The sequence below is a fragment of the Strix uralensis genome, chromosome 10 (assembly GCF_047716275.1).
Source record: "Strix uralensis isolate ZFMK-TIS-50842 chromosome 10, bStrUra1, whole genome shotgun sequence".
NCBI lineage: Eukaryota > Metazoa > Chordata > Aves > Strigiformes > Strigidae > Strix > Strix uralensis.
The window spans coordinates 3,866,547-3,889,969 of record NC_133981.1 but is presented as its reverse complement, the minus strand read 5'-3'; the positions used below and the strand labels follow the sequence as shown (position 1 = coordinate 3,889,969).

The following is a 23,423-nucleotide window of genomic DNA, read 5'->3' as shown; positions in this document are numbered from 1 at the left end:
AGTAAACAAAGAATTATATTTTACGAAGTGTCCCCTTCTTCCATGAGGAAGTACTTAAGGTAGTGTGTGTAATAGTGACAGCTGTCTGTTAGCAGCGTTACTGCTGTGGTACGTTGGCTCAGAAGACAGGTGTATCACCTCTAACTCATCAACTCTGTTTCAGAGCTACAGCTTACATTTCTGAATGGCACATAGCACCACCTAAAGAACGTGAGGAAGGCAAAAGATATTAGGCAAGCAATAATTCCTGAAACTTCAAGTGATCATTCATTTATTCCTTTGAGGCAGACTTGCACTCTTCCTTCTCCTCTCTAATTTCCAAAGACTTCCTAGTCTTCATAAACCTGGAGCAATCCAGTTAAGAAACTTCATAGCAACTTCAAAACCAAGAAAACATGCCTGAAAAAGAGAGAACATACAGAACAAATTAGGATTCTAAAAATCTATTCCAAACAAGGTTTTAGAAATGCAACACTATAAACACCTGACGTGGCTGATGTGGAAGGAGGAAGAGAATGAAAAACGTTCTTGGACCAGAGACAAGAATTCTACTATATTGCTCTACACAAAGGCAGAACTGCTGCTCTCTTAGGTTCGTTATTTATTAAAGGCGAAGCCAGTCTAAATTTATCCACCCATTTCTCTCCTCTACTGGTGGATGCACCATCAATAGAGAAAGACTGTCAGAATGACTCAACAAAGGGCTTTCATGAGAAGCTTCAGAGGAAGGTTTACTTGGCGTTCCCCCTAGATTAAGGTACATTTTTAGAACCTGGACACCAACAGCCAAAATAGCGGTGGCAAGAATCTCACTGAAATGGTACAACAGTGAGCAGCCACTCATCTCCCCTACAGACTGCAAACATTCACTGCGAGCGGCCAGGTCCCCAAAACCCATCTGGAATCACAATTTACTTACCGCGTTAGCGGGAAATGCCCTGATCATTACAGCTGTGAAGCCCTTATAGAGAGATGCAACTCCTTCCTCTCTGATAAGTTCTCTCAGCACATCTCTAAAGCCATTTGGGTATTTTCCTGGAGGAGCTGAAAGGAATACAAAACACATTAGCTAAGATGTGTGGCAGTCACAAGTGCTGAAGGATGTGGCATATGTAACAGCCCAGGATTTTCAACAAGTTCATACTGGTACACCATCTAGGTGACACCAGGATCCAAGCATTGCTTAAGCTCTGTTGCAACATCTGCTTGGGAAAATTATCTATTTCAATCAAAAGCAAGCAAACAAAGACACCTTACTAAAGACTCAGTAAACAGAAGGGAGGTGCTCACCATCACCACAAAGAATTTGTATTATCAAGTCACTGGGGGGCAGGGAAGAAAAGAGAATAACTTTTATCAGGGCTGGAAATCTGAGCTGTTACTTGCACTGTTGATCACAGCTCTCCCAAGAGCTGCAATTAGGAGGTAGGAAGGTCAGATATAAAAACTGATGAAGCTGGTTTATAAGAAACAGAAAATGATCCTATCACATGCCCCAGCCAAGAACAGCAACAGACTTCAAGTGAAAAGCACAGGCTGTTTTAATGCTGATGTTACACAGACTTGCTGAGGTGTTTTTAAAAATTTATTCTATTCAAAGAACAAGTTCTTCCTTCTTCTGACATTTCTCTGGAAAGTAATGCCTTTGCCAGCCCTCTGAACAAGTGCTCCACAAACCAACCCAGTTAAACAGAACCACCATTAACCCACATCATCTACACAGCAGCATTGGGGATTGGCTCAGTGGAACAAGGATGCAAAGCTGAGTATTTCACACTCAGCCCTTGCTACTGTATCAAACCACCACAGCCATTATTCAAAGAAAAAGAAAAGAAGTTTCCTGCACTAGATTATCATGATCCATGACTCAGGAAAAATGGTTACAGTCCAGCGGAGAGCAGAGTCCACAGACAGACTATGGGGAGCCTTAACAGAAGTATTCATTGACTAGGACTCCCAGAGAAACCAATGAAAAACCTGTCAAACTTCACTGAAGCGCAAGGCCTGGGGCCATCCTCACTATAACTAGGCCGCAGATATTGAAGAGAGCAGAGCAGCTAGTCTAAAAGCAATGCTCTCAGCAAGGCACGCCCAGTTACTATAAATTTCATATAGCACTATGTCTGAAGTGAAATAACAAAACCTCTCAAAGAATTGCAGTTGTAATAAAACAGCCATGACAAGTGGTTCTGTTATTATGACTTCTGTGCTTAGGTTTCTAAACAGTATCTTGAATCAGGATCATTATATTAGCAGGGAGGAAGGAACAGAGATGTACAGCCCAATTTGCCAAAAATTTGTGAGGAAACCAACCAAAAAAAGCTAGGAACACACTTGGATTTTTCATGTATTTGTCTCAAGCAGTGCTCAAGACATGCTGCCTCCCTGATGCCACGCTCAGGTGTCCTTTTCCATTGCTGCCCAGCCCATTCCCGGGAGCGCTGCGTGGCGTGAGGCCGTGACGAGCTGGCGGGCAACTCACCAGTCTGGAAACGGGATTTCAGCACGTCTGGTGGAATGGCAACTGCCCAGTTGAAGATCCCAGCCAGGCCCCCGGCAAAGAGGATCCTGGGCGCACTGAGGTCGCTCACACTGTGGCAGGATTGGGGTGGGGTGGGAGGAAAAAGGAAACAAACAAAAAAAAAAAAAAAGGAAAACAAAAGAAGTAAAAACTCTGTTTTGACTAAGGTGACAATCAAAGAGGCAGCCTGGCTGACAGCAGCACAGTGCTGCAGACACAGAGTGCAGTATTTGAGCAAGATTTCCAAGAATCAGAGCCCCGTGGGCAAAATGTACTAACTCCACCCTAAAGGTTCAAATCTTTTCATTCAGCAGCACACACACGAGTGCTCTGGGGAGGGAAAAAAAAAACCCTAAACCCCAACAACAAAACCCCCAGCAATTTGTGCACACACAGGGGTGAAAGTGAAGAGACCTACTTTAAGTATTCCTCAACTTGGCTAATAAGATCCAAGGCTAGAATCTGAGGGAAACTTAGAATACTATTTTAATTGTCAGTTAACCCCAGACTAAACCAGCTCAACTCACAAGACAAGCGACCCTTTTCTTTTAAATTTGTTTTGATGATACTGCTCTAAATCTCTTGGTAACTGGGGAAATTAACCAGCAGTGTCTGGGAAGTCCAGAAAATGATGACTGAGATTTCACTAACCTCTTTCCCTCAGGGGTCAGAATGTTCTTCAGCCATTCGTACGTCATGAAGTACATTCCACTGGCTGGGACATCTAGTGGGTAAACAACAAAGACCGTGAGTAGTGGGAAACAAAATGAAGCCTAGAGGCAAAACAGCCCCACACCAGCTCAGCAACACCACTAAGTACACCCAAATTCCCTTTCTGAACCCCCTCTACAAACAAAGTAAAATCTTCTGTTGCTCTAGACAGAGGAGCCTGAACTTTCCCAGGTACTTTAGCAAGTGCTAAAGGTAAGAATTGGGAAAATATCTGTTCTCAAATGCTTCTGTCAGCAACCTTTCAAATCAGACTGTAACCTGTCTGTTGGCTGTTAAGCTAATGATGAGACAGCTCTAAGCTTTCTTAATTGCTGCTAGCAGATCGGAGCAGTTCAGGAACCACAGGAGTTTTGCACATTATTTGTTCTAATGATTCCATTTTGGGGGTTTTTTGTAGTTGACGGGTTTCGTTTTGGGGGTTTTTTAAGGTACTCCCACAGCCCATTCTTACCTCATGCCTAAACCAGCCTCTGGCTAGCGACACTGCCAGAGTTACATTGCTAGCTGCTACACTTCTATGAGAAGCAGAGTATAGAACAAATTCCTGAACTGAAATATCAAAATACAGAAATTTCAGCTTATCCTTGGAAAACATTGCCCCAGTACAGGGGACAATCTAACGCTCTTCAAAGGAGAAAGTACCGAAACATGTAAAGGATTCAGTGTCTGGCACAATTATTTTGTTGTTGTTGTTGTGACAGGGGTCATGACATCCCAGTCCAAAATAACCCACACTCAAGCGGGTTAGAAAGCATAACTGCTGCAGTCACACCTTTTAAAGCTGTCAGCATTACACAGCAACAGTCACAGTCACAATCCTTCTCCCAAGGAAATAAAAAAAGAAGGAAAGAAAAGAACAAAAAAAGCGCCCACTTCTGTATTTTTCTTTTCTCTTTGTTCTCTCTGCTCCTCTCCTGACGTCTCTCATTCCTCTTGGCTTCTCAGATCTTAATTACTTCCTACATCCCTCTGATCCTTGTCATCTAATCTCTTCCTCACTCACTGAGAATCTCATGTTTATTTCTCAGTCCCTTTGAGGCACTGGAGTAGCTCTGCAGACTGCAAAACAAGAAAAAAGGGTGACACAGCATCTCCAATTGGCTAAAGGGACAACGGGATCTATGATACTATGTCAGGCTTCTTATCTTAAAGTACCCCACACAGAAGAAGCATCAGAATGTCTCTATCAGTTACCTCTCATGAGGGTGAGCACTGTCCCCTTGTACACGCCACGAATCCCAGCCTCGCGGTACAGCTGTTTTGCACAGTCCAAAGAGCCACTGTATTTAGTTTCACCTGTAGCTGCCTGGATCTGAAGGATTAAAGCCATAAGTTTATGACTATTGAAGGTTTCTGACTGGTGAACAAACATTCAGCTAACAGTTAGAAAGCCACGTGCATGTTTCCAGAGAGAAAGGAGCACATACTCGTTCCACAGGCACTCCTGCATTTGAAACCTCTGCTCTGGCACTTCCTCAAACAGCTCTCTCATGTCCAAGCTGAGGATTTGTTTACTGTTCCACGCAGAGGCTAGATTCTCCCTTATTTTTCTGCGGTGTGAGTTTTAACAACTGAAGTCAGTTAGGTAATTCTACACTTGCACTGACAAAAAGTAGCCTTCAGATAGTTTAGCGAAATTCAAACAGTTCGTATGCGTATAAAAGTCTGAAATAAGCAAAGCTTTCTATCTCTGCTAAAGATGGTATTTTCATTTGTTCAGGTTTACATTTTCCACCAACACTTTAAAAACGCTGGAGGAGGCGTAAAGCTAACAGTCACCCAAACATTAGAAAACCATTTCATGTATTTGGGAATACGTTCCTTAGTTATTACTGGGAACCTGTCAAGGCAACAGAAAATCTTTATACTAGAGTCTTATGATCTGGTAGTTTGGCATTTTTATAGAAAAAGTTTCATTCTGAAAAACTGGACTGCTCCAGACGTTGAAGTGGACTGAGGCATCCACTGATGCCTCATATAATGCCACACAGTACAAAGGCTTGTGCTCTGTAAAATGAATAGAGCAATGAATGCTGTATGTACTTGAACTGCCATGGCGAGTTTGTATAATGCTTCTCTGTGACACAGTTGCATTACATGACAGTTGTCTCAGTCCTGTCAAAAAACAGAACAGAGTAAACACACTAACCGAAGAAGTTCCTGGTATGGAAAGACAAAACCTCTGAAATTAAAATTCCCATCACCACCATCCAGTGCCTTACCTGTAAAAGGCACTTGATTCTCTCTCCTGGAGCCATGATTGCTGTCGTGAACACTCCCGACAACATGCCAGCAGCAAACAGCTGAGGATATCTGCCCCGAGGAAACAGAAGAGACCCTAACACAACACAGCACATAGGAAACAAAGGGCAGAAAGACCCCCGTATCACCAGATTATGCTGTTCCACATGAGGTTGGCAGTGGAACTAGAAATGCATCCACTGCTTTTGATCAGTGCAGAAGTGCCTCATCAATGCATAACTGGAGCTAAACAATTTAGGATCCCTAGGATTCAAAGCCCTGGTTCCCACAGCAACCATAACTCAGCTCTTCACATCCATTGTATTTGCTAATATTCCTTGTACTTACAATTTTTGCTACAGCATTCCCCATTGATTTTTACACTCGTCTCTTCCTCCTCCAGTCTCCCACTCTCTTCTCAGCAACACCAGCATTTGTGCATATTCCTGTCTGTGCAGTCAGAAGCCTCCTTTCTGTAACCTCTCAGGCCCTCCCTCCTTCAACCTCTGCCATCATCGAGTCTGTCCTACCAACCTGCCATCAGGCCACACATTCTGCACCTGCTTTCATGTGGCAAAGTCTCCATGACAGAAATCCCTTTAACAGACTGAGTTTCTCCACAACAAACTTATTTTCACATCCAACATCCTACATTCTCTAGTAAGACAACCTAATATATCAGTTTAATTAAATTCTACACCTTCCACTTCACTCCACTTGCCCAAGGGACGGCATTCTATTCAGGTTTTCCAATTCTTACACCTTTCTTTACTCTTAAATTCCCATTAAATCTTCCAGAACATTTAGACCTCCCTCTCCCCTCCACATGCACCTCCTGCTCAAACTAAGCTTTGAGTTTTCCAACTCACTTTGGGATTATTCATCCCCAGAAAAGACAGAACAGCTTCTCAAGTTTCTCTCCACCTCCTTCCTTCCAAAACTTCCCTTAAAAATCAACATGGGGAACCACTGCCATCCTGCCTGCCTCTAGACACACAACCATGGCGCTAAGAGTCTGACCTTTCTTTTTGGGCCTCACATCCCAGGCACACTGTATCTTACTGTGTAAAGTCTGTGCCTAAGGTACAGCGCAGTTGGGCACAATGACAGTTCCACCAGCTGTTTGTTGACCTTTGTTCTTTCTCTCCCGCTGCTCTGCTTGGGAGGAGTTCTGCATAAAGACTCACAAAATACGCTGCCCTGCTCCAGCTTGCTCCTCAAAACTTGCCTTTGGTTACACTGAGGTAACAGGCTGCTGGAAATCAGTCCACAGCCCATTTGTCTCCTTGGATTCTCCACTCCTTATCGTTCCCCTGGTCTTACCCTTCAGCCTTGTCTGCATGAGGACACTACTGTGGTAAACCAGAGGGTAAACTAGCAGTGTTCCAGCATCTTGGCACAGAGGCAGCTCGCTCCGTGTCGTGGCAGTGGCTCAGTGAACTCGCACCAGCCGGGCAGCCCCTGGGCAGGCAAAGCTCCAACACAAACCGCACCTCCCCACCACGCTTGGCTCAACACAATGGACTCCCACTTTCTGACAGGGCACCTACATATTGCACAAATAATGTTGCTAAGTTACAGGTCTGTTCCTGTAGAGCTACAGATCACAACTCAGCAAAGAAGTTAAGGGAGTACTTTATCACAGAATCATTCAGGTTGGAAAAGACCCTTGGGATCATCGAGTCCAACCCTCAGCCCTACTCTACAAAGTTCTCCCCTACACCACATCCCCCAGCATCTCATCTAAACGACCCTTAAACACACCCAGGGATGGTGACTCCATCCCCTCCCTGGGCAGCCTATTCCACTGTCTGACCACTCTTTCTGTGAAAAATTTTTTCCTAATGTCCAGTCTGAACCTTCCCTGTTGCAGTTTAAAGCCATTCCCTCTTGTTCTATCACTTTATGGGTGGGGGACTTCCTTCACGCCTAAGTTAGCTTGCAGAAAGCCACACAAAGTTTTCTTAGCTTCCCATCTCTTTTTGAAAAGGCTAGACAGGCCTGAGACGAAGGCTGCTCATAAACACCTCTTTTCAGAAATTAATAATAAAACATTTCTATGGCTATTATTACATCCTAACATAAGGACACAGCAAGAGTCACAACTAACAGAGAAAAGAGAATCAGGACTGTGAATGTTGTCAAGGCTGCTTGACCATGAATTTATTTCTCCCATAGTTTCTGTTAATAGCGAGACTGTTGGCAGGCAATCATTATATAACTCACAGTGTACTCATCTAAAACAGAATTGTTCCTTAATGGCTCTTTCTTGCGTAGAAAGGGAATTGCATAGCACCTGCCCACATGCTGTCTGTTTTTAGCCTCTGCTATCAGTCCCACGCTTCCAGAAGCATTAAAACACACGAGTGTTTTATTTTTTAGAACTATATTTATAACCTAGGAGAAGAGACAAATTTACACCACAACTCGACGTGCGACAATACAACAGGCTGCAAGAGCCTTAGGGTGCCTTCCCCAACTGTCTGATTAACTCAGAAACTCACGTCAAAACGTCATCAGGTTTTCTCTGTTGGAGTCTTTTTCCCAAGCCAAATCCAAAGAAGCACACAGCAAACATGGGTGTCACTCCGATAATAGGAGCTGCCATTCCTCTGTATAAGCCTCGGACTCCCTGCAAGAAATGTTACCACAAGAATTACTTGGGTTTTGCACAGACTTTGCACACGTTTCAACTTATTGAGAAGCAAAAGGCTACAATACAGGAGAGTATCAGTCAGTCAAATTAATCAGAGGAATAATGGGGTCTATTGTTCATTTGCAATTATACATGTTCAGTTGAGGCTCAGGGCCTGTTGCAGAGGGAAGCTGTCCTTCCTGCAAAACACTGGCACCACTTATACCCTCCTGTTCCAATACTGTTCATCCTGTACTTACATCTCAAATACGAGGAAGTTAAGTTAAAAGCCACCTGAATAACAGTCCTAATAGATTACATCAAAAGTCTTCTCTCTCAGATACATACAAAATCACACATGTGCTTTACTAATGTCATCAAATGCAGCCGTGTAAAATCCTGACACTGAGCCTGAGAACGCTGAATCGAATTCACTCTTTAGATAAAAGAAGAGCCAGGGAGATGAACCTGAACTACTTCACTCCCCACACGAGCTCAGTTTGAACGAGTTCAAGAGCAAATTATGTTTTTCTTTCCTTCCCTAAGTCAAAACTTTTTCACCACACAACTCTACATTCCTGATGTTTCCCTTCATCAGACTACACCCACGGAAGAATTCTAATGTAGACCCCAGCAGTAGCATTTATTTCATTTAACTTGCCTTTGAACTGAACTTTTTCTGATAAAAAAGAGAGTTATCTTTCTAGATAAAGACTAGACGCACAAATTAAATATTTGCTGGTCCGTCCACCCCTTCCTTCCCCTCCCAAATAAATCAGCGTGTCCCAGTATGTGTCTGTATCCTTATGGGCACAACTGACTCTGTAATGAAATTGTATCCGGATGACAAAGATCAGACACTCCTGCTCAACCTTCCCATGAGCAGTGGGAAACAAAAGGCCTTGGCAGAGAGGTTTAATAGTTTTCCTTATAGAAACTGATGAGTATTGAGTAGGAGTAGAGAGGCAGCGTTACTTTTGAACTTCACATCACAAGGCTATTATTAAGGTTCAGCTCTGACGTCCGTGCTTCAGCAGGGGTGTTAAAAACCGCCAGGGATTCAGAGCTAGCAAAGCATTTCAGTGCTTTGTGGGAGAGACTGGGGAAGCAAGATTTACTCGGTTATATAACAACCAGTTAATACCATAATAAAAGTAGATTTCAGATATGAGGCAGATCTTTCATTTAACAGAGAGTTACCTAACAAGATCCAGTGGTTAGAAATCAGACTTCAGACTAGTAAACAAAGAGTTGGGCTTTATAGCCATTGTTTCCAAATGGTAAACAGGTGCTGGGGAAACTTATGAAGCAGAAGACAGGATTCTATGTCACTTAAAGTCTTTAAACCAAGGCTGCGTGCCTTTCTAAAACCAAAATAGACTATAGTTCAATCACATGATATGGCTGATTCAGCAGTGAAAAACACTGTCCACCTTCTGAATAAGGTTGAACAAAACTACTGTAATTGACCTTCTGTTGGAAGAAAAAAAAAAGAAAAGAAAAAATCTATTAATTAATGCTCCTCTGCCTTCTCACAGACGTCATAACACATTATAGAAGAAAGTAAAAGTACTGCTTGTCACAACAAAAGTCATTGCCTATTTTAGGATTTCCAGAGAGAACTCCAAACACAGCAAGATTCCACCAACTACAATAACAAAGCCAACAAACAACTGCCAACACTCACTCCAGTCTATAATGTCAAATATTAATATCATGTTATTTTGAACCAAAAGCATTTCATAACAAAACAAAGAGACATGCGGTTGGAGCATGTAGATGCTAAGTATTCCCCCAGTTTTGTAATCTCCTTAAAAATTTTAATTAGAATCAATTCAACTGATAACCCAGGAATTGTATAGTCTCTGGGGGGCAACATTCCCACACGATTCCATTCCCGTGATGAACAGGAACAACTGGTATTTTTGGCAGGCATCGCAGCTGTCATGCCAACACAGTACCTCTCCAACAAGAGTCTTTCTGAAGCAGTCAAAGGTCCCAGAATAAAGCAAGGGCTGACCAGGCTGTGGCTTAGGCTGGGTTTGCAGTCTGACCTAGTAAGATGGGATAGGAAAACATTATTTTATTAAATATTGCTATCTAAACTTTGATTCAGAGAACACCTCTATACGACTATTATGGAGTGAGTTTTGTGATTGGAGTTTATGAGACTGGCAGAGAGATTAACGCCATTTTAGCCCTTCGCAGAAGGGAAGAAATTGAATTTTAATGTATTTAATAGTTAATGTATTTAATTAATTGCAGGGATGTTGTCAGGGTGATAACCCCACCTCAACGCCTGCGAGCTAACACCGTGGCACTGCTCAGCTTCCTTACACACTCGCTGTGCGGGTGTACTCTCCCTCCCCGGCTCCTCCGCCCCCTCCCAGCGCCAGGCACATGGACGCTCTTTTTTTTCATTTTTACCTACAAAAATAATTTACCGCTGAGGGGACACGACGGCCGCCAGCCAGCAGGGGGCGCCCCGCCGGGGGGACGCTCTGCCCCGCCAGGCACACCGGGACGGCAAGTCCCGCCTCCCCCCGCGGTGCATGCCGGGAAGGGTTGTCTTCCCCCGGCTGCCCCGCGGCGCCCGCCGGGACCCGTAGTCTCCCCCCCACAGCCCGCCGGGAAGCCTCCGCCGTTCCTCGCGCAGTGCCCGCCGGGAAGCGTAGTCCTCCCCCGGTTGCCCCGGGCTGCACGGCACCGGCCCCCAGCCGCCGTCCCCGTCGCCCCGCGCTGCCGTTCCCACCTTGATGGTGTCCAGCGGGTGCCCCACGAACACCAGGCAGACGCCCCCGAAGCCGCCAGCGAAGAAGTTCTTCACGGGGCTGATGGGCTGCGGCTGCTCCGCCATGGCGGCAGCGGCGGGTGAGGAGCGGGGCCGGGGCGCTGCGTCCCCGCCGAGCCAGTGCCGCCCCCTCCGCCCCGCGACCTTTACCCCAGTGCCGGGCCGCGCGGCACGCCGGGATACTGGGGGAGGCGAGCGCGGGGCAGGCCGGGAGAGCAGCGGCCCCTGCCCGCGGCGGTGCGGGGGCGGCGGGCTCTTCCCTCACCGCCGTGCCGGGCGCCGTCACCGAGCGCGGGCACCGGCCGAGGCCGCGCTGTCCGCGTCTGCTGAGGGTGCTGAGCCGGTACCCCGGGGCGGCCCCGCGCCGCCGGCCCGACACCCCCCTGCTCCCCCCCGCCGGGCCCAGCGCAGTGGTGCGGCCCGGCCCGGCGGCGGCCCCGGCCCCGCCCGGCGGAAGTGACGCCAGGCAGAGGCCGGTGCTTCCGGCGTGCAGGCAGTGGCGGCCCGGCAGGAGGAGCCCGGGGCGCCGCTCCCTGCCTCCCCCGCCCGCCGCCCGGCCGTGTTCCGCGGCGCCCGGTAAGTGCGGGGGGGCTGGGCCACGCTGTAAGAGGAGGAGGCGGAGGGGGGCTCCCGATAGGGCGGCCTGTGCCGCGCCGTCCCGCGGTGCCGGGGAACCGGGGGCGCCCGGTGAGCGCCGCCGCTTACCGGGCCCGTGTCCCTTCAGCGGGAGGTCGCGGGAGCCCGGGGCGGGGCGAGCGCGGCGTGAGGGGCGCGGAGCCGCTTCTTTGTAAGTTCTGCTCAGTTTAGCGCCCGGCCGCGCTCCGCCCCGGAGCCGGTACCGAGGTCGGGCTGCCCGGGGGAGAAGCCGCAGCCCGTGAGCTCGCAGGCTGTGGGCTGTGTGGGGCTCCTGCCTCGGCCTGCCACCCTTCAGGCTCTTCCTCCACAGCTCCTTTCTCTCCCCCAGTTTTCCTGGGCTTTCCTCCTACAAGTATGCGGCGTTCTGGCTGTGTGGGACAAGTACGGAATTTAGTCTTGCACGGATTACAAAAGAAACGGACCTGAGGTAATTGAAATGAACTGATTACCGTGGAAGGAGGGCTTGTGTAGTTACGCATAAAATAACTTGTTAAAAGTGATGACAGATTAGAAAGGACAGGAACGAAATGGATTAGATGAGTTGGGAAGAACAAGGCGGTCGTGATAGTATGAACAAAGACTGGGAAGTGGGAGGAGAGCGTGCAGATTCACGGGGGATGTGTGATATGGCTGCAAGGAGGTCTCTGCAGAGTCATCTGTGGTGAACAGGATGGGGGATGTTCTAGTTTCTCACTCCTGAGATGGAAAAATCCTATCAAAAAACTCAGTGGAGAAGGAAATGGCAAGGTATGCATGCTGCGTGTGTGAAGAAGTAATTGAGGATGATCCATGGATTACAGGTTTGAGTGACATAGATACGATTAACATCAACAGCAAGTGTGGAGTTGGGTTTGTAGATGGTTGCAGAGAAAAGGGAGCGTCAGCCCATTTGAAGTTTCCATGGATAAGTAGTTCAGGAGACAGACTTGAGTTAGACTTTCTCTATTTCAGAATTATCAATAAAGAGGTGAGAAGAAAAAGCCATCTCAAATGGATGTGAAATACGAACAGTAAAAGTAGGAGTATCCTACAAAGTATTTACTAGAGGAATCCTGCGGAGGTGGATAAGAGGGCAAGAAATAAAAAAATGCTGTAGGAGGACCAGGTATGAGGTGGGATAATGTAATTTACTGTGTCTAACGGTGGTGAGGTCAGAGAGAGACTGGTGGTGGCATATTTGAAGGCGTTTTGTTTCAGGAGACCTTGTTAAGAAGAATTGTGTTGCAAAGCAGGAGTCAGCAAGAGGGCATCTCCGTTGGAGCCGATATGCGGCAGAGCGTAGGAGTGGGTGTGTTTATGAGTTTCTGCAAGGAGGCTGGAGGAAGAGAGGGGATTAAATTGTATCAGTGTTAGTGAAGATGAGGGAGTATCTTGGATGAAGGTGGTAAAGAATCCTCCCTTGGGTAGGAAAGCGATCTAAATATGGTTTTAAACTTTATAATCTGATTTTGGGGATTATGGTAATTATTTAATCTAAATGCTCTTTGCTTTTTTGACCCTCTTTTTTGAGCTTAACATCTTTATTGTCTTAAAAGCTAGTGCTATCAAGTATTAGCTGTGTCCTGTCTTAGTTTGTATTCAGAGAGCTTGTGATTCAGTCGTGAACGAGGGCATTGGGCTGAGTGTGAGGTGAGTTCTGTTCCTTATTTTTCTCGTAGCCTGCTTTGCTTTGTCCACAGAGTTTGTGCCTTAGCCTTCCTCTCTCTCCACGTGTGTCTGTGGGACGTTCAGTTATGCTGGAAGTGAGCTCTTTCCTAGAATGTTGTGACAGGAGTCACAAAAGTCATCTAGTCTGCAGACTGTTTTCTGCTTGATATATCCCATTTGCCCATGCAAACAGTTCCTCTGTTTGTTCAAATAAATGTGTTAGTGGCACAGAGAAACAGTTCTGCACTCTCCTGAGCCTCCTCCCCAGAGACTGGTTTGTAACTGCTGAGGTACCGAGTACGCCCATTGTTCTACTTAGGTATCTAAAAGCATCTCCTTGCTTGGATGGAACTCACTATGTGTTGAGATAGCAAATGGACCAAGTGTTTTGGGGATTTTTTCTGTCTCTAGAGCGTGGGATGATCTGAGGGAGTTTGAGAAGTTCCCTGACTGGTGAAAAGTTCGGGCTTTGTGGTGCTCTGAGGTTGGGTGAATGAAGCTGTTGCACGCTGGGCTATCGATATCTTTGTAGGAATGTTCACAGTGGGCTTAGATTCTCAAATAAGTTATTCCTTTAACATGAGGTTTAAGATCCATTACTTCTTCTATGCAAGAGGTCAGTGTTGATACAGATTAAGCCCGGAATGGAATCATTAAGTCTAAGCAGGGTGGAGGGAGGGACAATATATATAGGTTTGCCTTGCGTCTGTCAAATCAGATTTCGCATCTGCCTCCTTCCAACATGGAGAGGACGGTACCTCTGCTCCTCTGAAGTTCTGTGGGAAGCAGTGCTATAAAATGTTTGTGTGCTACTTATGTTGTGAATAGCTAAGGAATTGAGAGGCAAACGAAAGGAATGGAGACCAGAATTCAGGGGACAATGTAATTAGCTGCTACCCTTCATCCTCTCTCACTGAGGGTTTGTATCTGCTGAAATCACTGCAGCCCCTCAAATTAATTGTACATCACATCTCTGCCTGGTTATTCTGTGCTGCCTGGTCAGGTTACTGGAAACAGAAGACAAACGAGTTGAGAAATAATAATGAAAATTTATGGTTAAGATTTCCTGTGCTCTAAAGCCAGGATTCTCAAAGCTTGATTATGGTTTTCCCAGCAGTTACAAATTGTGGAAATATGTTTGAGTAACAGAGCTTATACATGTTTGCATTACTATGTTGTTAGAAACCCAATATACGCTGCTCGTGGAAAATGTAGCTTTGATTATATGTAAAATCTGTTTGCAACATTGATTTAAGTCTTTTGTATTTAATATATTCTCTCTTGAAACTAAATTATTTGGTTAAATGGAAATTTGTGACTAAATACGAGATGACCGTAATGCAAGGTTGATATGTGCTCTACTGCTGAACCTCTTGGAACTCGAATTCATGCAGTTTAGTTACACAAGCAGAAGGTTTCTAGTTCAGATAAGTCAAGCCAAATATGTGAATTTTCGAATACAGTGAGTAACTAAAAGGAAAAGTTGGCTGTTCTGATTTTCTTGAATAGCAGCTGCCAACACTTGAGCATAAATTTCTACGTTCAGAAGGTAATAAGTGTATATTGAGAAAGTAACGAGAGGATTCATTTTATTTCCCCCTCAGATGTAAGGCCCAAGCCACATCACATCCAGTAGAACCTACTTAAAAGGATTAACTAATTTCACTGTCTCTTTTGAGATGGTATTGAAGACTGTTAGATTGGGTGTATGCAAGAGATCTGTTTGCTTGTCTTATTTTGCAAAGTCCCACTTAATGGCTGGGGTTCTGAAGCAGTACGGACAGGTTGCCTTTCTGGCTACTGTGGTCACAGTTAAGGGGTTTGTGTTTTTTCTTGTTGATGAAGGGGATGTGATGCTTTTCTGCAGCACTTCAGGCTGTTGGTAAAAAATGTCGTAAATTTAGTTATGTCTCTGAGAAGATCTGTAGTGAAGGTTATAAAGCCATTTTCCAAATGTCAGAAGTCTCGGGGCTCACACTGGGCGGTAGGATGCAATGCAATAAGCCAGTCTCCGAGGTTTTAGGCCTCGCCTGTAAGAGCAGCCTTGGCTTTGCAGGTGCAAGAGTTGCAGTGGATCCAAACCAGGGACCTGCACAGCAGAATCTTCTTTAGCTGGGCCGTTGGGTCAGTCCGTTCGTGGCTGTTTGATCACCTGTATGATGTTGACGTGGCCTCTCTTACAATTTCTTAGGCAACAGAAAAAATTGTTTTTCCCCCCTTAGGAGACAGAGCTCAGATGAAATCAAAAGAACGATAAAGTTTGGAGGAGAAAAAGAAGCTGCAATTGCTTTCCTGGTCTGCAGTTTGACAGGGCATTAAGATGTCCGTGGACATGAACAGCCAGGGCTCTGACAGCAATGAAGAGGATTATGACCCTAATTGCGAGGAGGAGGAAGAGGATGAGGATCCTGGGGATATTGAGGATTATTATGATGGGGTAGCTAACGACGTGGAGCAGCAGGGAGCAGATGCCTTTGATCCAGAGGAATATCAGTTCACCTGCCTGACTTACAAGGAGTCGGAGAGCACTCTGAATGAACACATGGCCAGCTTGGCTGCCACGTTAAAGGTGAGGAAAGGTTTCTGCATTAACACAGGTGTAAAATAAGTCTGTGATTAAAAAGGCAAATGCTGAGCATATAGTTTGAAATAAGCTGTGGCGATGTTGCTGTTATGGGGGTTGGAGGAACATTATTGAAGGTCCCTGGTTCAAAACTGACTCAAAGCTTTACAGTTGTTACATACTGGTTCTGGGGCCTGAAAAATCTTCCTTACTGAATGTTGATTCTTACGGTATTTTTTTTACAGAGCTGGGCTTCATGACCAAAATTCCCAAGCTATAACTCTTTGCGTTAACACAATGCATAGAGGATATATAGAAAAGAAACAAAACAAATCATAAACGGTGCAGATTGGTACACCTGTGTTTGAGAAGATAACTGACAGATAGGAAGACATGCTAAAACTCTGTAATTCTAACAAAAACACCTTTCTTTGTTGGTTCTGAGAGAATAATCATAGACTTTCAAAGACAGATCAGCTGTCATGCCAGGTATTAACCCTACTGTTGCAGTGACAGCAATTAAAGTACAATGAACTTGACAGCTCTTGTAGTGACTAATTCATCACAGAAGAGTCACACTCTGAGTCAGCTCCATGGTATTATGCTCAATAAGACTTTTGTGAAGTTTTCTTTTTCTTTGTGTGACTGATAACTAGTGCAGACTAGTAATAAGAAGAGGTTCCCTCTCTGCCTTGTCTGTGTACTTCGCTCCCTGTGCAGGTCTCAGAGGAAAGCAGTTTTCTAAGCTCTAGATGTTGACACTGGGTTGAAATTAGTGATGCATCTACTTTGTAACAGATCTCCTAGTGCTTGTTCTTCTCTGGAACAAGCCCTGAAAACAGGACAAGTGACCACAGCATATAAAAAAACATGTTGGATAGGTTTTGATTCCTATTCATTTGGTCTGATCAAACCTAATTTAAAAAAATGAGAGGGATCTCTTGATCCTTATTTGCATGTCAGTGTCCTATAGGAACAGTATATAACCATAAAGTCTGAGGACTATGAAGCCTGTAAACAACAGGCTCTAAAGTGCACCCATACTTTTTGCTGCATCTCTAGGTGATTTTGCAGTCTGTTGTGCTCATTCCCAGCGTTCACCACCTCAGAAAGTGAAGTTTTACTCTTTTGTGGCTGTCAAACTCACGTCTGTGATTTCTTCAAAATGTGCAGTTCGAGCTCTGAATGCCTGCTGTTCCCAACAGATTGTCAGAAAAGGGAGGCAAAAGAAAAGAACAAATGAGAATAGTTGGTCAGCACTTTTGATCCAGCTGCCAGTTGCTCTTGGTTCTTAGCGATTAAGTAAAGATTTAGAACAGCTTTTCTGCTCCTTACTGTTTGCCTTCAAATGGAACACCCTTCAAAAAGGTGACCACTGCCATATTGTTCTCTTGAATTATATTAACAAAAGCAATACTTTATTTAGTCTTTAAAATCAGGCTTCCAAAGTTAAAATAAATTTTCCAGGAATTCTGAAGCTCTCAGCAAATATTACAGTTGACCAGATAATACCAACCTGCTAGCTCAAATCTCACTCCAAATATGACCCAAGGAGAGAACATTTTAGATTCCTTTTACATCAAGAATATGCCTGCATATTTGCTTAAAAATGAAGTGCTACACATTCTGGTTTGAGCATGAGAAGATAAATTTGGGTAGAAACCTGGAAAACTGTGATCTTGTAAGCCACACACTAAGTCTTTGGCACTTGAAGTGCCACATTAACTCCCTGTTCACTAGCAACAGTGGTGCAAGAGTTGCCCTTTTCTTGGAAATCTGTTGTGTATCTGCAGCATGTGCTTTTTGTTTCCTGGCAATACCTCAGCACAATCCTCTTTCTTCTTTCCCCTGTCTTCCCCCAAGGAAACTTGTAGTTTTGTTAGTTTTCTGACACAAACTGGAGTGGAAAGAATTTGTGTTCAATTAACAAGCGTAGAGAAGAAGGAAATTGAATAGAACATGTTGAACTATTTGTTATCGTTATTTTTCCATTGACTTAATGGATATGAGTAAACTGGGGCAGACTTTTGTGAGAACTGTATTAACTTCTTTCCTCTAATTTGTTTGAGTTCTAAAAACTTTTTTTTTTTCTCTTGAAGACTGCCTTTCATAATGTCTTGACTTTTTGGGGGTAGTGGTGATTGTTCTTTTGGAGCATGTTAGTTAATTATGTTGATTTCATCTCCTTTACCTTGTGCTAGTGGTTACATAGTGCTTTTCAGCATTAGCTCATGTTTAAGACAGAGTTGTTGCCCCTAATAGGAAAAGATGAAGGCAAATTTAAGACTGTCTTCAGGAGGTACAATGTTGAAGGCAATGCGTGACGTGGTATCTGAGCAATTTGCTATTACAAGAAATGAATAGACTAATACAATTCCCTAAGGCAAAGAAAAAAATGAATGCAATAAATGGGCTCAAAGCCATGTTTGATTGTTCTGCCACTGTATATTGTCATTACGTGATTCACTTTCTGAAGGTTAAATTGGGGAGGATTTATTGAGCGTGTTTTCTCTGTGATATATTGTCTACATACTTTTAAGACCAGGAATAGGTATTCAGAGCTTGACATCTACATACTTACAATCTGTACTGTTATTAGCTAATAACAATCTAAATAAATAGTATTTCATTTGCTCTGCTCATTAACCCTCAACATTTGTTTTGTAAACTGTTTTGTTCAGCTATTTCAGGCTGATAGTTGGAATTCCTATTTTGTTAAAAGCGTTGAGATAAAGGGTGATCTTCCTTGGAAACCCTCTTGGCTACCTTTTTTCATTCCCTGTGAGTTACAGCTGACCTTGTTCTCACTCCTACTGAAGCTGGACAGACAACTGAACAAATCATTAGCTGGCTAGCTTCAGGTCAGGTGTGAGCACCCTGTGTGTGTTTAAAAAGTTTGCATGCAACATTGAAAGAGACAGTCTTTAACAAAACACTTGGTTTTTATCTACCCCAATTAGAGAAAAAAAATCCGTTAAAATCTTAAGTCTGATAAAAGCATGAAACCCAGCATGTAGGTAAATGTATGCCCTTGTATCTCTTGCTGTCATAGGAAACTTTTACCTTGAATTTTGCTGACTTGCTTTTTATCAGGTGGGGAATTCTGAATAGAAAAATTAGTACAAACAAGGTAGCAGTAGATACAACCAGCTATGCTGTGTGGCAGGCCTACAACTACAGTAGTGGTTATTCCAGAACCATACAGAAGCTAGAGGGACTCTGTAAGTGATACTCTGAAAGTTTTTCCTCATTTTGGTTTTAGTGAGAACTGAGTAGATCCTTGATTTCCAAGAAAAGGAAGAGGAAATGTTTGCTTCTTGGTTAGGGCTGTTAATCTGGAGGTCTGTTTGTGGAGGGTTGAGTTAATACCCTGACTAAAATTAGGAGAGGCTATCTCTGTTGAAACATGCCAGAACAAAATCTCAAGCTAATATCCAAAACTGATTCTCTGACCAAAAGGCTGGTGAATTGAAGCAGACCACTTTTAATTCCTCAAAAGGTCACTTGACCAACAGTCAACACTTGCTAAGGACAATACCCTTGAAAGCAGAATGGCATGTATTGCCTGCAGACCAGCAAAGGAATTTACAACAGTTCTTTTTAAAAAATAGATATAAAATCCAGTATCTTTCAGAAATAATGTGTTAAAATTGTATAGTAAAAAGTTTGTTTTCAAGATAACTCTGTCAATCGTCATTGAATGATTGTGGGTCCTGGATTGGCGGTATCAGTACATGCATACAAACAGTACGATACTCAACAGTTGTACAAACAAAGTTGACCCTGTCAGTGGCAAGCAATTAAGTGTGTGATGATGTCATATTGGTTTTGTTTGTGAATGACACTTCCTGGCTCTGCTGAGGGTCTCCGTACAAGTCTAGAATATCTGTGATGTTCCAAATAACTGGCAGTAGTTTCTCCGTTTCAGTGATGAGACGGATCTTTCTAGTTTTTACCAGTTTTTTCTTTTTAAACTGGTGATATAAACCACCAAATAAAACTACTGCAATTGCAGTTTATGAAAAAACGTTACCTTGACTTTAGGTCTTTTTAGAAGCTGATTGTCAGTCACGAGGAAGCTAAGATATTTCTGCACATACAAGGTAACAAGGAAAGATAGTCATGTTTTACAGGCAACTGATACTGATGTAGTCTTTCCACTAAAATCAAAGGAATTGTAAAACTGAAGAACTTACAATTTTCAGTTTGCTAATGTGAGTAATCTGGTAATATTTGTCAGACAGCAAAAAGCTAACTTCCCTTGCTTCTTGAAATAACAGCTTCTGGTGTGTGTTTTAGCCCTATCCCTTGAAAAATAAAATTTGGTAGATGCAAAAAGTATTTGATATAATGACATAGTTCTGAATCTATTAATCCATGTTATCACTTCCAGAGATAAACCAGTTTTCTGTATATTCTTGCTCACCTTAGTGATACCACATCTTTTAACGCAACCAAATTAGTATTTGCTCCTAAAAACTCAGCCCTCTGAAACTGTTGCACACACTCAAATTGCGCTGACACAGAACAGTTAGTTTGTAGAGCTGCTTGGTGGATGCTGGCAGCGGTCCTTTTCAAATACCATCTTTAGCAGATCCAGAGTCATGTGCGTGGAGATTGGCAGCCTGTATGAGCAGCTCTACCCGAAGGAGCTGGCGCTTGCAGAAAGCCTCTTCCATGCGATCGCAAAAAGCCTGTAAAGAGCCAGATGTCAAGACACTGGTGTGTGTGTTTGTGTGTGTGTGTGCCACCCTGTATCGCTGGGCAAGCTGCGACCAAGTGTGTGGTATGGGGTGCCTATCTGAACACACATGCAGTGTTGCATAGTCATCCTTCTTGATGCCATAATGACTTCATAAAACTTACATGCAACAGAAAATGGCAGTCAAAAGACTAGCTTGTACCTAAGTACCTCAAGTACAGGAGAGGTAGTAAAGCCCCTTGAAATATTAAAATACATGTACATAAGAACAGGGTTTGAAAAATTTATGTTCGTAGTCAGTGTCCTTAAGAACTGACACTGCTAACTGTCCGTAAGAACCAACATTGTTAAATATTAGTATGTATTAATAAACAGTAAATATTTAAATATTATTATTAAATATTTTAAAATATTGAATTATTAAATATTATTATTTAAATATCATTTGCTATAAATGGTAGACATCTCCACAGAACCCCTGCGGTGCTGTTTGGCAATGATAACACAGTTTCCAAGTACCTGTAAACCCTAGATTAGTCAGGAAATGCAGGTTTGTTTCTGTATTGTGTTCTGTGTTTAATATCAAGCTGACATTACGTGGGGCATCCAGTCTGAAGTTGTAACTCTTAGGAGCACACACCTTTGTCCTTTACCCGCTTTTTGTTCCCAAACCAAAAGATCCTGGAAGTTCTGCCTCATGAAAGCTGATGTTGCCTACCACATTCACGATGTCTGTACTTTAGTAGTATGTTAAACATCGAGAGGACATGAATATGTCCGTAACTGTCTTCAGTGTGTGTGTTATTTTGGATCCTAAATGTCTTTTTTTTAAAAAAAAAAAAAGTAAGTTTTCATAGCCTTCTGGTCAGCAAGATAAGAGAGCTGGCTGGAGAGTCCAGACCTTGCAACCTTGTGACAACTTCATGAAGTCATTTAAGGAGAGAAACCAGTTTTGTTACTTAATGCCCAGGACTGCTGAAATTCTCAACTTGATTGGAAAAATGAGCCACAAATGTGGAGGGTGATTATAGCCCACACGTTTCTTTGTGATTCACGCCTTAAGTGTGTCTTACAGCCTGTATGACTCTGCAGTGAGCAAAAAAAAAAAATAATCTGTTCACAGCTGTTGATGAGTATGATCTTGGTGGGAGGTAGAGGCAAGACACAAGTCATTAAAAATGCTGAAACAAATCTCTCAGTAACTGTTTCATGTTGCAAGCTTACAGCTGGACAACATGGTCTTAGGAGTGGCATGAGGCAGCTGAAGCGCGTTGCCAGAATTGTGTGCTGTGCCTACTAAGGATGGCGCAGCAGAAACGAGCTACGTTGTGTACTATGAAACACTCTTTTACAAAGCAGATGTTCCTCCTCTTCATCCTTTTATAACCAAAGAAAAATGCCCTTAGCTGGGATTGTCAAGTAAAGGACTGTTATTTGGGACCGAGCAGGGATCACTCACTGCAGTTACCTAAACCCTGCGCTCCGCGTGTGTGTGCGGCTGCGTGCATGCACCAGTGCTTTCCACTGCGAGTTGGCTGCTCTGTCTCCTGAGCTACTGGTCACAACTGTGTGGATTCAGGTTGTGACCTGCTCTTCGCTTTCTCCCTGTGCATCCTCCTCATCCTCCTTTCTGTCAACCAGAAGGAATTGTCCACTTCTCCTGTGTTTTTCTGGGAAAACGCCTAGGCAGGGGCTGAGCGAAGTGCAGCAGTGGGGCGGGTTGCTGGGGGTTTTGGCAGCGCAGGACAGCGTGTGCTGGGTGCTGATGCTCTCAGACACTACGTTACGTTGGAAAGAATAGCTGCAGTGAGTACAGCTGAGGAGTCTCACGTCAATCTTATATTTGTGTGCTGTCTTACAGCTTTCTCGCTGCATTTCTTTCGCTCTAAATCTTTCAAAGAAGGAATCTCATAGCTGTTTTGTAATAATGCCTTCTGGCATACCATCTTGCTTAAGTCTTTTTTTTTTTTTTTTTGTCTTTTTTTTCTTAATTTATTTCTGAATCTCCTCAGGAAGAATAGCCTAACAGCTTGAGAAATACGTATGTTGAGATTTCCTAGCTGAGTCCTACTGATCCTGTTTGTTGGCAGCTGCAACTGAAATTGTTGCTGTCCTGTGTAGGAGAGCAGATGGATTAAAGCAATGTGTAAGTGTGGAGAAGGAGTTAGCATTTAACCCAAGATCCCCTTTCTTCAGTATGTGGCCAACTAGGTTGTGCACTGACAGCTTCACAAACCATGTGTATAACACCGGCAGTTTTTGTCATTCCCAAACTGCACTCTGCCTCCTAAATATGCTTCTCATCTTGTGGACTGACACCAGGTCTCTGCATGCCAGAGGGTGAGGGACAGGGTACAGATTAAAACCCTGTGACGAAGCAGAGCTCGTGTAGTGCTGTTTGTCAAGACCTTTCCGTGGTATCGAGACTGCAGCTACAGACTCTAAATTGTATTTCTTTCCCTGGTGTAGCCTGCAGTCTGTAATCAGGAGAGGGGCTGAAATGTCAGACAAATTGTAAGCAATACTGTGAGTGAAACCTAAAGGTGGAGGGCTGCTTCTCACATTTTTTAAGCTTGACTGAACCCAGGAAAAAAAAATCAGGGTATCTGATTTTGTTGTAACTTAGGGGTTTTTTTTCCTGATAAGTGAAATTAATTTGAGTTTAATTTTGAAAACAGCCTTCTGATGCTCGGAAACCAGTAACAGATACGGAAGACTTTATTACAAGACTTTGAACAGTTGGGGTGTTTATGGCAGATGATGTTAATCACAGCTCAGGCCCCTGCAACCTCGTGAGATTTCTACCAGGATTGCATATTGGAAGTCTGCTTAAAAGAGAGGTAGATCAAAGCAAAGGAGAAAATGTGGTCCAAAAAAAGCTTTTTGGTTGCCCTTTTATTCCTTCTTAATTCCTAATATTTCTGCAGCTTTCTGAGAAATCTTCCAGTAAAAACA

General features: G+C 43.8%; 2 protein-coding genes across 7 annotated transcripts in view; one reads left to right on the top strand and one right to left on the bottom strand.

Moving 5' to 3' along the window:
- Positions 1-254: 254 nt before the first annotated feature.
- SLC25A20 (solute carrier family 25 member 20) lies at positions 255-11,252 on the bottom strand. The gene is made up of 9 exons (XM_074878988.1): positions 10,882-11,252; positions 10,091-10,183; positions 7,999-8,126; positions 5,476-5,566; positions 4,448-4,565; positions 3,173-3,245; positions 2,483-2,592; positions 920-1,044; positions 255-399 (listed from the first exon to the last, which is right to left on the bottom strand). Exons 1-9 carry the CDS (start codon positions 10,984-10,986, stop codon positions 337-339), a joined length of 906 nt encoding a protein of 301 aa, XP_074735089.1. The 5' UTR covers positions 10,987-11,252; the 3' UTR covers positions 255-336.
- Positions 11,253-11,372: 120 nt separating this feature from the next.
- Positions 11,373-23,423, top strand: part of ARIH2 (ariadne RBR E3 ubiquitin protein ligase 2) — a 33,105-nt gene continuing 21,054 nt past the window's right edge. Inside the window, exons 1-3 of one of the 6 annotated variants that reach the window (XM_074878980.1) lie at positions 11,385-11,496; positions 11,885-11,983; positions 15,426-15,772. In XM_074878980.1, the coding sequence (XP_074735081.1) occupies positions 15,524-15,772 (249 nt within the window). In that variant the 5' untranslated portion in view covers positions 11,385-11,496; positions 11,885-11,983; positions 15,426-15,523. The other 5 variants (XM_074878981.1, XM_074878982.1, XM_074878983.1 and 2 more) reach the window with 5 other exon arrangements.

Bases quoted from the DNA above. Each gene is read 5' to 3' on its own strand.
- SLC25A20 (XM_074878988.1), bottom strand. From the start codon at position 10,986: ATGGCGGAGCAGCCGCAGCCCATCAGCCCCGTGAAGAACTTCTTCGCT. The intron at 10,184-10,881 runs GTGGGAACGGCA...CCATCTTACTAG, and splicing joins ACCCGCTGGACACCATCAAG to GTCAGACTGCAAACCCAGCC. The intron at 5,567-7,998 runs GTGAGTTTCTGA...TCCTCGGGGCAG, and splicing joins AAACCTGATGACGTTTTGAC to ATATCCTCAGCTGTTTGCTG.